The sequence below is a fragment of the Brassica napus genome, chromosome A2 (assembly GCF_020379485.1).
Source record: "Brassica napus cultivar Da-Ae chromosome A2, Da-Ae, whole genome shotgun sequence".
NCBI classification, from domain to species: Eukaryota; Viridiplantae; Streptophyta; class Magnoliopsida; order Brassicales; family Brassicaceae; genus Brassica; species Brassica napus.
This window is the reverse complement of record NC_063435.1, coordinates 20,451,954-20,467,407: the sequence shown is the minus strand read 5'-3', so window position 1 is coordinate 20,467,407 and position 15,454 is coordinate 20,451,954. Positions and strand designations below refer to the sequence as shown.

General features: G+C 28.7%; 1 protein-coding gene across 1 annotated transcript; it reads left to right on the top strand.

The window, feature by feature from the left end:
- The first annotated feature begins 871 nt into the window (after window positions 1-871).
- LOC106397596 (LRR receptor-like serine/threonine-protein kinase EFR) lies at window positions 872-5,760 on the top strand. Its single transcript, XM_013838214.3, has 2 exons — window positions 872-5,096; window positions 5,232-5,760. Exons 1-2 carry the CDS (start codon window positions 2,450-2,452, stop codon window positions 5,588-5,590), a joined length of 3,006 nt encoding a protein of 1,001 aa, XP_013693668.2. The 5' UTR covers window positions 872-2,449; the 3' UTR covers window positions 5,591-5,760.
- The last annotated feature ends 9,694 nt before the right edge of the window (window positions 5,761-15,454 follow it).

Here is a 15,454-nt window from a genome sequence, read left to right as displayed (position 1 = left end):
AGGAAAGAAAATATATTTTATAAAACTATATTTTATGAAAATATATTTTATGAAACTATATTTTATATATAATATTAATCAAATTTCGTTTAAACTAGAATCAAAAGTAAACGTGCTTTTATTTGATGAAATATGTATGACTCAATATAAGCCACAAAATGAATAACTTAAACTTGGAAAAATAAAGAGAAATTGCCACAAATACCACATTCATAGTACCACTTTTCATGTTTACATTAACCACTTTTACCCTCACTTTTAATGAAGGGTAAAATACAATTATACCCTTAGAGTTAACTAATTTAGACTTAGGGTTTAGAGTTGAGGGGTGGAGTAGGGTTTTTGAAATGTGAAATTTATGATTCTAATAAATATATAAATACTTAAAAAATTTAAAAACATTTAAAAAAATAGTTTCAAACATAATTTTCATTTTTCAAAAAGAAATTTGAAAAATAAAATAAAAAGAAATTCAAAAAAAAAAATTTATAAAAAAGTTCGAATTTGAAAAAGTATAATTCGAAAACATATAAAAAAATTTACATTTTTTATTTTTTTATTATTTATTTTTATTTATTTTTTTATTTAAATAATGATTTTTATATATATAAATAACAAAGGCATAAGAGTCTTTTACCACTTAATGAAGAAGGTATTTTTGAAAATGTCTCATTATTGGTGGTAAAAATGAAAAGTGGTACCATGAAAGTGGTAAACATGTAATTTCTCCATCATATATTAAACTATGTTAGCATATATATATATATATAAATATAATATTCAATATTATGAAATTTAATATGTTTATGATTCAAATTACGTTTTATATCATTTAATAAATATATTGTATATAAATTATATTATGTATTATACATAAAATAAGGTCTACATCATTGGAAAAGTTTATACTAAACTATTATAAATATGTATCATTTTGCTCCGCAAAGTTTATATGATAATCAAAAATCATATATCATATAAAAATGGTAATTTTTTTGTATGTTGATATATAGTAAATTACAGTCTTATATATTCTAATGTAAAAGGTTTTTCCTTGTAACAATAAGAAAATATGGGTTAACAGAAAAATACAAAAATATTATGTGTCCTTATAATGTAAATTTTCTTTTATTCTTATGATTTAAATATATAAAAAAACTAAAATTCCCGGGTATTCTTATATTTTAAACTGATTTAACACTATCAGAAACAATAATTCTAATTCTAAATTAATATCCAATAGAAATCAATTAAGATGACCCCAATTATTACTAATCAGCCGCAATATTTCTAAGAATAATCACGAAATATTACAATTGTGTTTCATTAAATATTGTATTAAATATTCATGGATATCTAACTGAATAATGCCAGAAAATCCCAAAAATATATTCAAATACACAAAATACTCCATATTTTACCAGAATCTGATCCGAAAAATCAAAAATACCCAAAATTTAATCCGGATATCCAATTTCTTAAACAAAATTTGAAATTTTACCTACAACCCGAAACTATATAACCGAATACCCAAACCAAAAACCTAAAAACGATCTAATACTAAAAAATATTCAAAATACCCGAATATATCTAATTTACACAACATATTTAGGGTATTTTGGGTATCTGATCGGGTCTCTAGTCGGACCCGGGCTCGGGTCCAAAAAAAATATCCAATAGGTTCTTTCCTCTCGAATGTATTTTCTGGTTAGTTTTGGTTTAGTTTTGGGGTCCACGTAAAATGTCTAGGCCAAAAAGAGTTAAAATATCTCAAATAAACTAATTCAAAAATTATATAATTTTTTTTTAATATAATAAGATTTTATAACATAATGATGTACAACAAACCCAAAATACTACTGCATATCAAAATTTGTTTATAATCCAAAAACATGTGCTTTTGATCACATCTAATAATCAATTAAGTTTTGAGTGTTCTTCAATAAACATAAGCAATTGGTAAATTGATGGTTTGTGCTCGTATCTGGTAATCCAAATTTAAAATTGATGAAATCAATGAAGCTGTGCGCCAAGATAGTAGTCTGAACAAAAGTGAAATTGTCACTACAGTTGTATTGCAATAACTACAAAATTGTTTTTCTTATAACCACAAAAATGTTGACTGGTGACTTAATACGTTTTGTGCATTACACCGCCCAGAACACTGATAGAGATTGATAGAACGGTACGTTTGGTTCAAGTAAATGAGTTCAAGAGTCTAGTTTCAACAAAGTTTAATGTAGGCCACACACACACAATGATGGATTGTCAAGTTCGTAGACTTTTGTGTTGATCGTTAGACATCATGTTTACGTAACCGGTGCTAGAAGACTCCAAAGAAATATGTTCCCACCAAACGCGTACTCCAACAAATCACTATAAATTGTGAAGCCTATGAAGATTCATTTTCATATGCAACAGGGAGAAATCAATAAGAGATATCATAAAAATGGGTTTGAGTGTTCATCAGCTTCTTTTTTTTCTAATGTTTTACGTTTCAACATTTTCCATTGTTTCCTCAGCTTCCTTTTCGTTAAATACGGATAGGGAAGCTCTGCTCTCGTTCGAGTCCCAAATGAGCCAAAACCCACAATCACTTTCATTCTCTTGGGACCCAAACACATCTCCTTGTAATTGGACTGGCGTGACTTGCGACACACGTATCAGAAGAGTGGCTTCCATCAACCTCTCTGGTCATGGTCTCTCCGGTTCCATAAGCCCAAGTATTGGTAATCTCTCTTTTCTTACATCTCTCCAACTTCAAAATAATCAACTTCGAGGTCCAATTCCAAAAGAGATCACAAATCTTTTTCGTCTGAGGGTTCTTAATTTAAGCTCTAACAGCTTAGACGGATCCTTACCTTCCAACCTAAGCAAGTTAATAGAGCTACGAGCCCTTGATCTAACCTCAAATATGATCACGGGTATCGTTCCGAACCAACTTGGTGATCTCAAGAACCTAACTATTTTAAACTTGGGAAAAAATCTGTTGCATGGACCCATTCCACCATCTCTTTCAAACATTTCATCTCTTACCGTTTTAAGCCTAGGCACAAACTCTCTTAGTGGTCCAGTTCCTAACGAGTTGGGTCGTCTTCAAAGGCTTCAAGTCCTTGATCTCACCATAAACAACCTCTCTGGAACAATTCCTCCTTCTATTTACAACATGTCGTCTCTAGAATCATTGGTTATTGCTTCAAACAACTTTTGGGGTCAGTTTCCTAGCAACATAGGATACACACTTCCAAAACTCTTGGTTTTCAACGTGTGTTTCAACAAGTTCAGCGGAGAGATTCCAGCTTCTTTATACAACCTCACAAATATTAAGGTTATCCGCGCTGCACACAACCTCTTAGAAGGGACCATACCATCAGGATTAGGAAATCTCCCATTCCTAGAAATGTACAACATTGGATTCAATAAATTAGTTTGGGGTAGAGATCAAAATCTTGATAGTTTCATCAAGTCTTTCAGTAATAGCTCCAAACTTAACTTCCTTGCATTTGATGGAAACCTCTTGGAGGGTGTTATTCCGGTATCTATTGGCAATCTTCCGAAGAATCTTTCCAAACTTTTCATGGGAGGAAACCGCTTCACGGGTATTATTCCTGAGTCCATCGGCGATCTGACAGGATTGACTCTGTTTAACATCAGTGACAACTCACTCACTGGTGAAATCCCTCAAGATATTGGAAGATTGAAAGGTTTGCAAGTGTTAGAACTCGCGAGAAATCAGCTTACTGGGAGAATACCAGATTCTATTGGTGATCTTGGCGCGTTAAATGAGATCAATCTATCGCACAACAAACTACAAGGTAGGATCCCACCATCATTTGAAAACTTCAAGAATATGTTATCCATGGATCTATCCAGCAATATGCTAAATGGAAGCATACCAAATGGAGTTCTTAACCTACCTAGCTTGAGTGCCGTCTTGAATCTATCTAGAAACCTATTTTCTGGTCCAATTCCTCAAGATATAAGTCGCCTCGAAAGCCTTGTGAGTCTAGATCTCTCTATTAACAACTTCTCAGGCCACATCCCTTCATCTATCAAAGATTGTCAAAGCTTGGAGAAGCTAAACATGGCTGGCAATAATCTAGACGGACCAATCCCGGATGCATTAGCAGAAGTAAAAGGTCTAGAGTTTCTTGATCTCTCTTCAAACCAGCTTTCCGGTGTTATTCCTCCAAGACTTCAAGATTTACAAGCAATGAAGTTCTTGAATATTTCATTCAACAATCTTGAAGGATGGGTCCCAAACCGTGGAGTTTTCAAAGATCGTTCTAAAGCTTATATGGAGGGGAATCCAAAGCTCTGCATTCACACTTGTCGAAAAACTCGGACGCACAGAAAACTTTTGAAAGTTAGCGTTATTACATGTGCGGTTGGTCTGATTGCAATATGTGTGATAAGTTTCTTGATTTGGAAAAGAAAGGAAAAGAGGTCTACCACATCTACCTCATCATCAAATTCACTCCTCAAGGAACCATTTATGAATGTTTCATATGATGAGCTCAGGAGAGCTACTGAAAATTTCAACCCTAGAAATCTTCTTGGTGTTGGAAGCTTTGGATCGGTATTCAAAGGGGTGATACGAGGGGTTGATGTTGCGGTGAAAGTCATTGATCTCAAGGCAAACGGATACTACAAAGGCTTTATAGCAGAGTGTGAGGCTTTAAGGAATGTAAGGCACAGGAATCTTGTGAAACTAGTAACTTCTTGTTCAAGCATAGACTTCAAAAACAATGAGTTTTTGGCTTTGGTGTATGAGTTTTTAAGCAATGGAAGCTTGGAAGAATGGATCAAAGGTAAACATAGAAAACCTGATGGGAGTGTTGGGTTAAGTCTTGAAGAAAGAGTGAATGTAGCCATTGACATTGCATCTGCATTGGATTATTTGCACAATGATTGTGAAGTTCATGTGGTTCATTGTGATCTAAAACCTAGCAATATTCTTCTAACCGAAGACATGGTTGCAAAGGTCGGCGATTTTGGGTTGGCTCGTGTGTTGTTTGACGCATCCGATGATTGTCATCACGCTTCTATAAGCTCCACACATGTCTTGAAAGGCTCCATTGGTTATATTCCTCCAGGTTAGTTGCTCACCTTTAAATCTTATAAACAGTCTACATACGCTAAACTTGTTATTACTATTCAATATAGTTTTTTTACTACCTTGGTAACATATTTTATATTCTCAAGCTGATTTGGGATTGTTATATATGCAGAGTATGGGCTTGGAGAAAAGCCATCACAAGCAGGAGATGTATATAGCTTTGGAGTGATGTTGTTAGAGCTCTTGAGTGGAAAAAGCCCAATGGACGAGCGCTTCGAAGGAGATCAAAATCTAATATCATGGATAAGTTATGGGTTTCAAAGTAACGCAATTATGGAAGTGATTGATCCTAAACTTAAGGGACTCATCGATGTTTCTGGTGCACAACTTCATGCAAAACTTGATTGCCTTAAGAAAACTATTGAAGTTGGCTTGGCTTGTACTGCGTATGCAGCTAGCGAACGGATGAAAATGAGAAACGTGCTACGTTTGTTGAAAGAGGCCAAGGGCATGCTTATCAAGGGAAACTAATTGATTATATTTTCCTATTAGTTATTTTAAGTGAATATATAAGTTTTCTTTTGTCGGGAATATATGTTTATCTTATCTCTTTAGTTATAATTTTTGTTTAATAAGGGTCATTCTGTAGTAAGAACTTGTTGCTTGTAATTTTCTGATAATAAGGATGTTGAATAGCAGTAGTATTGTGGCAAACTTCAAAAAACTCCGTTGTCTCAACTAATGTCTATGAATCATGTTGTTGTGTGATTTTTTTTTTGAAAGAATGTTATATTAATCCAAACCAAAAAAAAATTGTTTTGACATTTTGTGTTATATATTTTTTTATAAAATTAGACATAAGCTTCAAGAAGCTATCTCGTGGCAAACTATAAAGCTAAACCACCCGTGAGCGCCTGGGCACGGATGGAAGAGAGATCTTGTCCACCATCTGGATTAGCTGACTCGGTGACATTGGTCTTTCTCCATTTTTACGTTGGTTGTGTTCCCTCCATATATCATACATAGTTGCTTGGAACACATATCTCACAATGTAAAACTCTGTTTTGTCTCTGTTTTGATCGACCAGCAGTTGTATAAGTTGGTTCCACTGGTAGGTATAGCGCGTAGATAGCAGCTTCTGGGTTAATCCTTTCCAAACCTCCTATGAATGGCAACATATACAAGGCACATGCCAACTACATACTCAATTGTATATAAACAATAAATTCAGCCAGTAAGAACATCTTCCCAAGTCTTTTCAAACGCTACACAATCAATTGCATATACATTTTCTATATTTTAAAGTTAAATCAATACTATTAAAAGGGAAGGAGTCCTAAAAAATCTACTTAGAAAAGATTGTTGCACCTACTCATTAACTAATTAATTTTGGTCCTACTATTAATCACTTCCATTAATTACTCTATTATACACAACTAATTAAACTAAGATGTTACAACAAGAAATGTGTGTTCCTATTTCTTCTCGGATATAAATTCATCTTCATCAATACTATTAAAAGGAAAGGAGTCCTAAAAAATCTACTTAGAAAAGGATGTTGCACCTACTCATTAACTAATTAATTTTGGTCCTACTATTAATCACTTCCATTAATTACTCTATTATACACAACTAATTAAACTAAGATGTTACAACAAGAAATGTATGTTCCTATTTCTTCTCGGATATAAATTCATCTTCATTGACATATTAAAATGTATTAAATAGTGAACGTTTCATAAATGTTTTACAATAAATAATATACTACTATTGTCATTTTAAACACAATTTGTTTTACGCTATATCACCTTTCCATTATCATCTAATGGTAACTGAACAAATCCTTATAGCATATATCTATGTACATATTTAAATTCATATTTAAATATCAGTTGAAATATATAAAAATAGTCCTAATAGCATGTTAACCATAACGAAACAAAAAACTTATGAATTTCATTTTATATAATAAATATATATGAAATCGGAACAATTATAGCAGACATAGTAAACTGAAATATGATTTTTAATCTTTTTTTTGGTCAACATGATTTTTTAATCTATATTATTAAAATAGGAGCGTTCCTTTTTTAATGAAAAAAAAAATCTTACCTAAAATGATCTTACTTTTCGACGGTAATTTTAATACTTATTAATTACATTTTAATTTTTTTTGTTTTGGATTTATAATAAGAGAGATTACTCAAAATTACAAATAACAATGTACTACAACAATGTGATATTAGCTTATCGGGGCCATATCAAATTCAACCACATGATATATAATTTTCTAAAAAATCATATTCATTTATTTGAGGCAACATGTTTGTTTTTTTATAATTTTAACTAGATTCAAATCTTTCTTCTAACTAATTAATAGCGGGGTTTTGGATTTTCATCAGATTCTATTAGATTTCCAATTAACGAGTTTTTCATTAAATCCGAACCGGATTATATATAGAGCGGTATGCCTACCGATTCGACTACGGGTCTGAATTAGATATTAAATACTGCTTGAAACTTAAACATTATAATAGAACAAATTTTAAATTAAATGTTTTCTTATAAAAAGTTATTATTCATGAAAAAAATTATTAATATTGTCAACAAAAAATATATATGTCTTTTAAAAACGGACCAGAAAATAGTAGTAATTTCTAAACTAAATAGAGATAAAAAAAAATAGTATATATTGATGGTTAGAGCTATAAAAAAATATATGACAAGAGAACCTCAGTTTCAATTTAAAATGGAGGATTCATATATTATAATATTTCAATATGGAGAACAAATTATTCTTCAATAGAGAATATATATATTATTAAATCATACATATCATCTCTAAATATACTTCAAACAAATACCACATTTTCAAAAAAAAAAAACAAATGATAAAAACATAAACCTCAGTTGTTAAGATTCAAAACAAAAAATGAAAATAATTTTTAAATCAATAAGTGGAAAATAAACCCGCGCTTTAAGCGCGGATCAAAATCTAGTTTTATAGTTAAATACATAACTAGACTATATTACACATATTCTTATCTCTTATATAATAAAGCACAAGTCACTTAACAAATCAGAATTTGACATGTGGAAAATGTTTTAAGAAAAAATTGATTAAAATAAATTTCTCATCAACCCCTAATTTTCAGCAACTTTATCCTATTTTTCTCAAAATATCACATCCACGTTTATAGTTAAGTGATCATGACTTCAAACTGTTTATTTTTCCTATATAAATTCTGATCTAATGATTTACTTTGTGCTTTCTTTTCCCTTATTTCTATCATCTCCATTATCCATTTTCATATCTACAGTTAGGGTTCATGATATTTTTTTTTGCAGCAATTCAAAGCTTTTATTATTGGGACATTTGCTAAAACCAACCCAAATATTCAAGTCAAATGTAAAAATATACCCCACTTTCAGTCAAATGCAAAACCAACCTAAAGGAGTAGTGAAAGTATTATTTAACCCTTATGACCAAACAAAAAACAGAAATGTATTTTACGTTTCTATCCTTTGGAAGTCTACACGTAATAAAAGAAGTCTATATATATATAGACTTCCTACGAAGTCTACTTTATATACTTGTTTTGTAGTCTACACTCTAATTTGATCTAATAATTTAATTTTCAAAATGTATAAAAATAATTATTGTGATATTTTTAACTAATCATCAATATAATGGATAATATGAAGTAAATAAATTAAAATTTCATATAATCGAACAATTTTGAAGAATATATACAAATTTGGTTATCATGTGTTAGACTATGTTCATAGTTTACAAACAAAAGGTTCTAACATGTTATGTCTTTTAGTAGTTGATTTCAAAGGGTTAGATTTTAGATTTTGTTTTTTTTGTTTTATTAACTTAAATCTGCATATTAATGTTTAGTAGTTTATATTTTGTATAAATGAGACTTTTTGATTATCCAGCAAAACATTTAGGGTTTGAGATTTGTGGTTTAGGGTTTCGTAGACCTACAATAAAGTCTATTTATCTGAAGACGTCTTTTTCAGTCTATATTTTTCAATTTGTTTTACAAAAAATTATTATATTTAAACTAAGTTAAGTTCCTTACGAATAAAAAAGTGAAATCATATACTATAACTATTAAAAAATAAAAAAATAATTATAATAGTAGACTTCCAAAAAGGTCTACTATGTTAAGGTAAGATCTACTCCAAAATTTTAATTTTAGTAGACTTCAAACGAAGTCTACAGTATCGTAAATTTTAACCTAGTTACATTTTTGTCTCCCTATATAAACAAAATTTATACAATCTCTCTCTAAAGTGGCTACACAAGTTTTTAAAACTCTCTCCCTTCTCTCTAAAACTTTCTCTCTTCTCTCTAAAATTCTCTCAATTGTTTCTAAATCTCTCTCATTATCTTCTTTCTCTCTAAAATTTTCTCAAGTCTTTCTCACAATATTATCTTGTCATTTTAGATATTATGATTCATGGTTTTCATCTTCTCCTTTAAAAAATGTAAGTTTTAGATCTATAGATTTTAAATGTGTATTTTTATGTTTATTTCTCACAATATTATCTTTTTTTGGTAGGTATTATCACTCATGGATTTCATCATCTCCTCTAAAAATGTAAGTTTTAGATTAATAAATTTTAAATATGTATTTACATGTTTATATTCAAATAAATTTATAGATCAAGCTCTCTACATTAATTTGCTACTAGTTTACCTTATAAATTCTATTATGTAGGGTATTTTCAGATTTAAAATTATTTTCACATTTCAAAATATATAGATTTTTTTAGATCTGAAAATTATCAGACAGTGTAGACTTCTAAAGAAGTTTATTAAAGCTTGCAGACTTCATATGAAGTTTACTAAACCACAAAGTTTAAGCAGACTTCATTGGAAGTCTACAAAAATATGACTTTAATTTTTTTTTCTATGTTTTTTTAATAATTTTATCTTATTTTGCAGGTATTTTCTTCCATAGTTGTTCTCTTCTCCTCCTAGAAATGTAAGGTTTACATCTATAGATTTAAAATATGTGTTCTAGTATTTATATTCAAATAAAGTTACATATTAAAATTCATATTAATATGTCTTTAATTTATAACTATTTTGTCTATTAAATCATATTTTTAAAAGTTTTTTAGATTTAAACTTATTTCATATTTTTAATGTATTTATTTTTCAGATCTATTTTTTTTTGATAGAGTAGACTTCATTTGAAATCTACTTAAAACTTACGGCTGGTAGACTTCAAATGAAGTCTACTACCCTTGACTTTTAAGCATATTTCATTAGAAGTTTACTCAAATATGATTTTAATTTTTATCTTATTTTTCATAATTTTATTTTATTTTGCAGGTATTCTCTTCCAATGTTTTCAAATCATCTTCCCAAAAATGTAAGCTTTCCATATATTCATTATAAGATATTTTGTGTTTATAATGAACTAAATTTATAGATTCATAAATTATCTTTTTGCTTTGTTACAAGGATGACAAAAAACCATTTTTGAAATATTTTCCAGAACAAAGTATTTTCAAATTTTCTAAATGCACACTTTTAGATATGAAAATTTTCCATTAGTGTAGACTTCAACTAAAGTCTACTAAACAATAACTTTACGTAGACTTAATAAAAAGTCTACTAAAATATGATTGTATTTTTTATCTTATGTTTTTCTCATAACTCTATCTTATTTTGCAGGTACTTTTTCCAAGACTTTATTTGAAGCATCAAGATTATGAAAAATTAAACATACTCAAGAATACTTTTTAATATATTGCTCTGTAATAACTTTCATAATAAAATGTTAATTTTTAAATAATGTTTTAATGCATAATCTATAAACATTGTATTCATTTTTAGTTGTTTTCACTTGTATGATATTATTATTTTTTTTGTTAGATATCAATTTTTTCACAAGATCTAACCAACCAAACAAGTAAAACCACCATAAGCTAAAATAATAACTAACACACATGTGAGAAGAAGAAAATCTATACAAAATTTTCCCAAAAATTTTCAAAAATAACACTAATCAAAACAATTTGTAATAAGTATCAAGTGTATAATTATAACACATTAAATTGTGAATTCATCCAAGACCATTAAAATTTTACTAACATACACTGTAAAATAATTAAATCATGAAAAAATATGATGAATAATACACAAATACACTTTTAATATAATTTACGACGTAGACTTCAACTGCAGTCTACATTTGTAGATTTACAAAAACGTCTACACTTATTATCTAACATATAGTCAATCCAAATTTTTTTAGTGTATTTGGCGCAGGCTTGATACACAAAGGCGTACAAAGTGTGTCTTAGATAACTCGATCAAGTTCCGTACTTGTCGATTATTCGTGACAGGCATAAGAGGAGTATTTTCCTATTCGGAGTCATTTGTTTTAAATGATGTTTGGTAAGGAATAGGTTAGCACCATCTTCTCAATTTTGTTGTCCAGATCATAATTTTCTTGTGTCATTTCAAGAAGTTTACCATGTGTACAGCCATCATGCACAAGGAACATTCTTCAACCTTTCCGATTCTTCATCCTTTTCGAATATTTTGTCATCTAAAATGTCTTTGGCCTATGCTTCACACTCGCTCTAAGTTTCCAACCACATCCTTGAACACGACACTTAGCCATATACAGAGTTTTCGTTGTCTTATATGCTGAGAATGTAAATTTATATTCCACAGTCACCGACTTCAGCTTTGAAACAAGCTCTGCCTTACTAGCAAAACTATAAACGAAGACTTACAAATACGTCTACAATTATTAGCTAACAACATTGTCAAATCAAATGAATTATACCTTCATAATTATAAAAAAAATTCTTTTCAAAATCACTCAAACCCATTAGGATTAACTAACACACACTGTCAAACAAAAAATCTAGAAAAAATTTAATGAATAATACACAAATTCACATTTTTATAATTTTTCTATGCAGACTTAATATTCAGTCTCTGAAGATGTAGACGTTCTTTTCAGTTTACAGACGTAGACTGTCAAATAGGTCTACTCTTTGGGTTGGTTTTTGCAATTGACCATTTTACGGGTTGCTTTCTATAGTTGAATAAAAGTTGTGATTTTGTACATGTAAACTTTCTTTTCGGTCTACAATTTAAATAGGTTACTTTTTGCAATTGACCCGAATTCATCCAAGATTTGACTTTCAGAACTAGACTTCATCTGCAGTCTACATGTTTGAATTTTTTTGAAAGAGGTTAGTTTTGCAATTGACCAAGTTTGACTTCAAATCAGTAGATTGAAATGAACGTCTACGGGTGTGTAGACTTCTTGTGAAGTCTACTCTCAAATCCGACGGGTTGGTTTTGCATTTGACCAAAATAAAAAAGTAGACTTTATACGCAGTCTACATTTTTTTTTAAGATAAGAAGACTGCATATGAAATCTACAATTTAATAAATTTTTGATTGCTTTTTAAACTTTTTGGTCAAACACAAAACTAACCTATTCCACGAAGTCAAAGTTTTGGTCAAATGCAAAACTGACCTTTTATAGACTTCGGTGGCAGTCTACATTCTGTAGAGTTCCGTTGAAGTCTATTTTGAAAAGTCAAAAGTTCGGTCAAATGAAAAACTAACCTCTTTTAGGTAGACGTCTTAGTAAGTCTACCGAAAGTTTTATTTTTGTTGTCAAAGGTAAAGACGGAGACTACTGGGGAAGTCTGCGTTAGAAAAAAATTTGTCTGGTCAATTGCAAAACTAACCCGTGCGTTGACAAATAGACTGCATCGTAAGTCTCCACGGAGGCGTAGACATACAAAACAGTCTACCGTCGCGACACAGATCTGAAAAAAGAACGAAAACCATGTAAATAGTTACCTTTTTCATGTGTAAAGCTCGTTTCCAACCTTTTCAACCGTCCAAACTCCAAATATGAGCAAAAAGAAGCATCTTTAACTATTCACTAATGAAGAAACTCGAAAATATGAAGTTTGTGATTATGAAAATGATAGTTATGAGAGTTTTTTAGATGGAAATGTAGAGGAAATGAGAGATTTGAAGTTTTTTGGGTTAGAATGAGAAAAAAAGTGGTTGAAAATTGAATTCTAGAGCTTTAGAGCTCAAAAATGGTGGTTCATGGTGGTTGAAAAAATTGATGATGATGGCATTTTTGTAAATAAGAAGAAATGGTTAGGGTGTATTTGGTTTTTTGTTAATTTCGAAATTATTAAAAAAATAAATAAAAATGGCAATTTTGTGAATAATTCAAAAACATAAGGATAGTATGGAAATTTTATTGATGAATAGTATGGACAAAAAAAAGGGGTTGGTTTTGGGTTTGACTTGAAAATATGGGTTGGTTTTGAAAAACACCCTTTATTATTTATCACATGGATTAATATCTAGAAATCCATTATGGACAAGATTTTAGATCGATACAGTGGAATTATGGCAAGAAACGGGTACATTTATTTTGAAGAGATTCTATTTTTGACTATTACAATATAGCTTAGAAATTTCTCATTCTAATGATTTACAGACTCTTGAAGCAATAGTTTTGAGAGATGTGAAGGAGAATAATCAAAAAAAATTCTCGTGGAAAGTCCATGACTACACTCACACGCAGTGAATTTTCAGTCAGTCAAAGGGGACAAATGGAAGAATCAGGTTTTGGCATGACAGAAAAGGTTTTACCTATTTTTTACTCCTTAATATTTGTTGCTTAATTAATGTTTCTTTTGTTGAATCAATTACTTTTCAGTAATCACCACTTCAATTGAGTTCGACCATAAAACTATGACGGACGTATCATGGATCTTTTTCTTTTCGGAATACAAAGGTGAATTTACTTTAATTAATATTTATTTTAGCTGGAATTTAATCAATTATTGCTGGACAATTCATTATAGCTGAGTAAAAATCAAAGAAATGTTGTAATTTTCATTTTATAAATTCAACAAACTATTAAAATAAATATTACTAGATTTTTCACCCGCACATCCGTGCGGGTAAATATTTATTTTATAAATATATAACAGATACCATCGCAAAAATTTCAAAGATATAATTTACATTTTAGTGTTATATATTGTGTAAATCTATAATGTTATTGGTTATGTTTCTTATTTGATATTATTAATGTATAATGATTTGTTTTATACATTTTACTTAATTATTAATTGTTATTATATATTAATATATTTTGGAGTTTGGGAAAATAAATTCATAATATGAAATAAAAAAATTAAAAATCTCCTTCATTTTTTTTCTAATTTTTACAGACTGAATACAATACAGTTAAATTTTTTATTTAGTTATACTATAGAACTGATATTTTTTAGCATAATTTATATTTCTATGTTATTTATTTTAGTATATTGTGGGATTTTATAAGTAAATAGATTATAATAATACTATATTATTAATTATGAAATCAATCGGTGCATTAATTTAAAAATATTTTTAAATTTTATTAAGATTTTGTTAGATTTTTTCCAACATATTTTGTTATAAGTAAAAATAAAATTTAAATTTACAGTTAAAATTTATTTATTAATATCTATATAATTTAAGATTTTTTAGAAATGTTATGTATTAAATAGATTAACTTAAATAATCAAATAGATGTAATTGATGAAATAGACCTTGTATAAATTTTTATTGTATTTCTTATAATAAAGATCATATAGAATATAATTATAAAATTTGAAAAATAGTATACACTTTTATTTTATTTTGTTTTATAATAAAATATTATTTAAATTAATGTATAATGGTATATATTATTAATTACAAAATTAGTCAATGGTATTAATTTAAATAAAATATTTTAAATTTTTAGAAAGATTTTGTTAGATTTTTTCTGAACATTTTGTTATAACTAAAAATAAAATTTAAATTTACAGTTAAAATTGATTTGTTATTAATATCTTTATATATTTAATAGATTAATAAAAATAATAAAATAAATGTAATTAATGAAATGAACCTAATAAGGTTAGTATGACTTTTTTATAGTAGATAAAAATGGTACTTCTCTTTTAATAGAGAAGATGGGTTAATTATGTTCAAATGTTTGCTTTATAAAAATATACTAGATTTTGACCCGCGCTTTCTCAGCGCGGGTTTAATTTCGGAATTAAATTATTAATATTTTAAATAAATTTAAATATGATAATGTGGATTCACATAAACATTGGCATTGATTCGGACCAGACGTTTTCAAAACGCGGTTTATTGTTTGATTCATAGACATAATTTTTTTATATATTTGGTTTAAATAAACACTATTGTATATTTAATAGTATAGAAATTATAAACTGGGATAAATATATATAGAAACAATTCTGGTCACATTTATTTATATGTATATTAACTATCAAAATACACAAAAATAAACAAAGTATATAAAATAT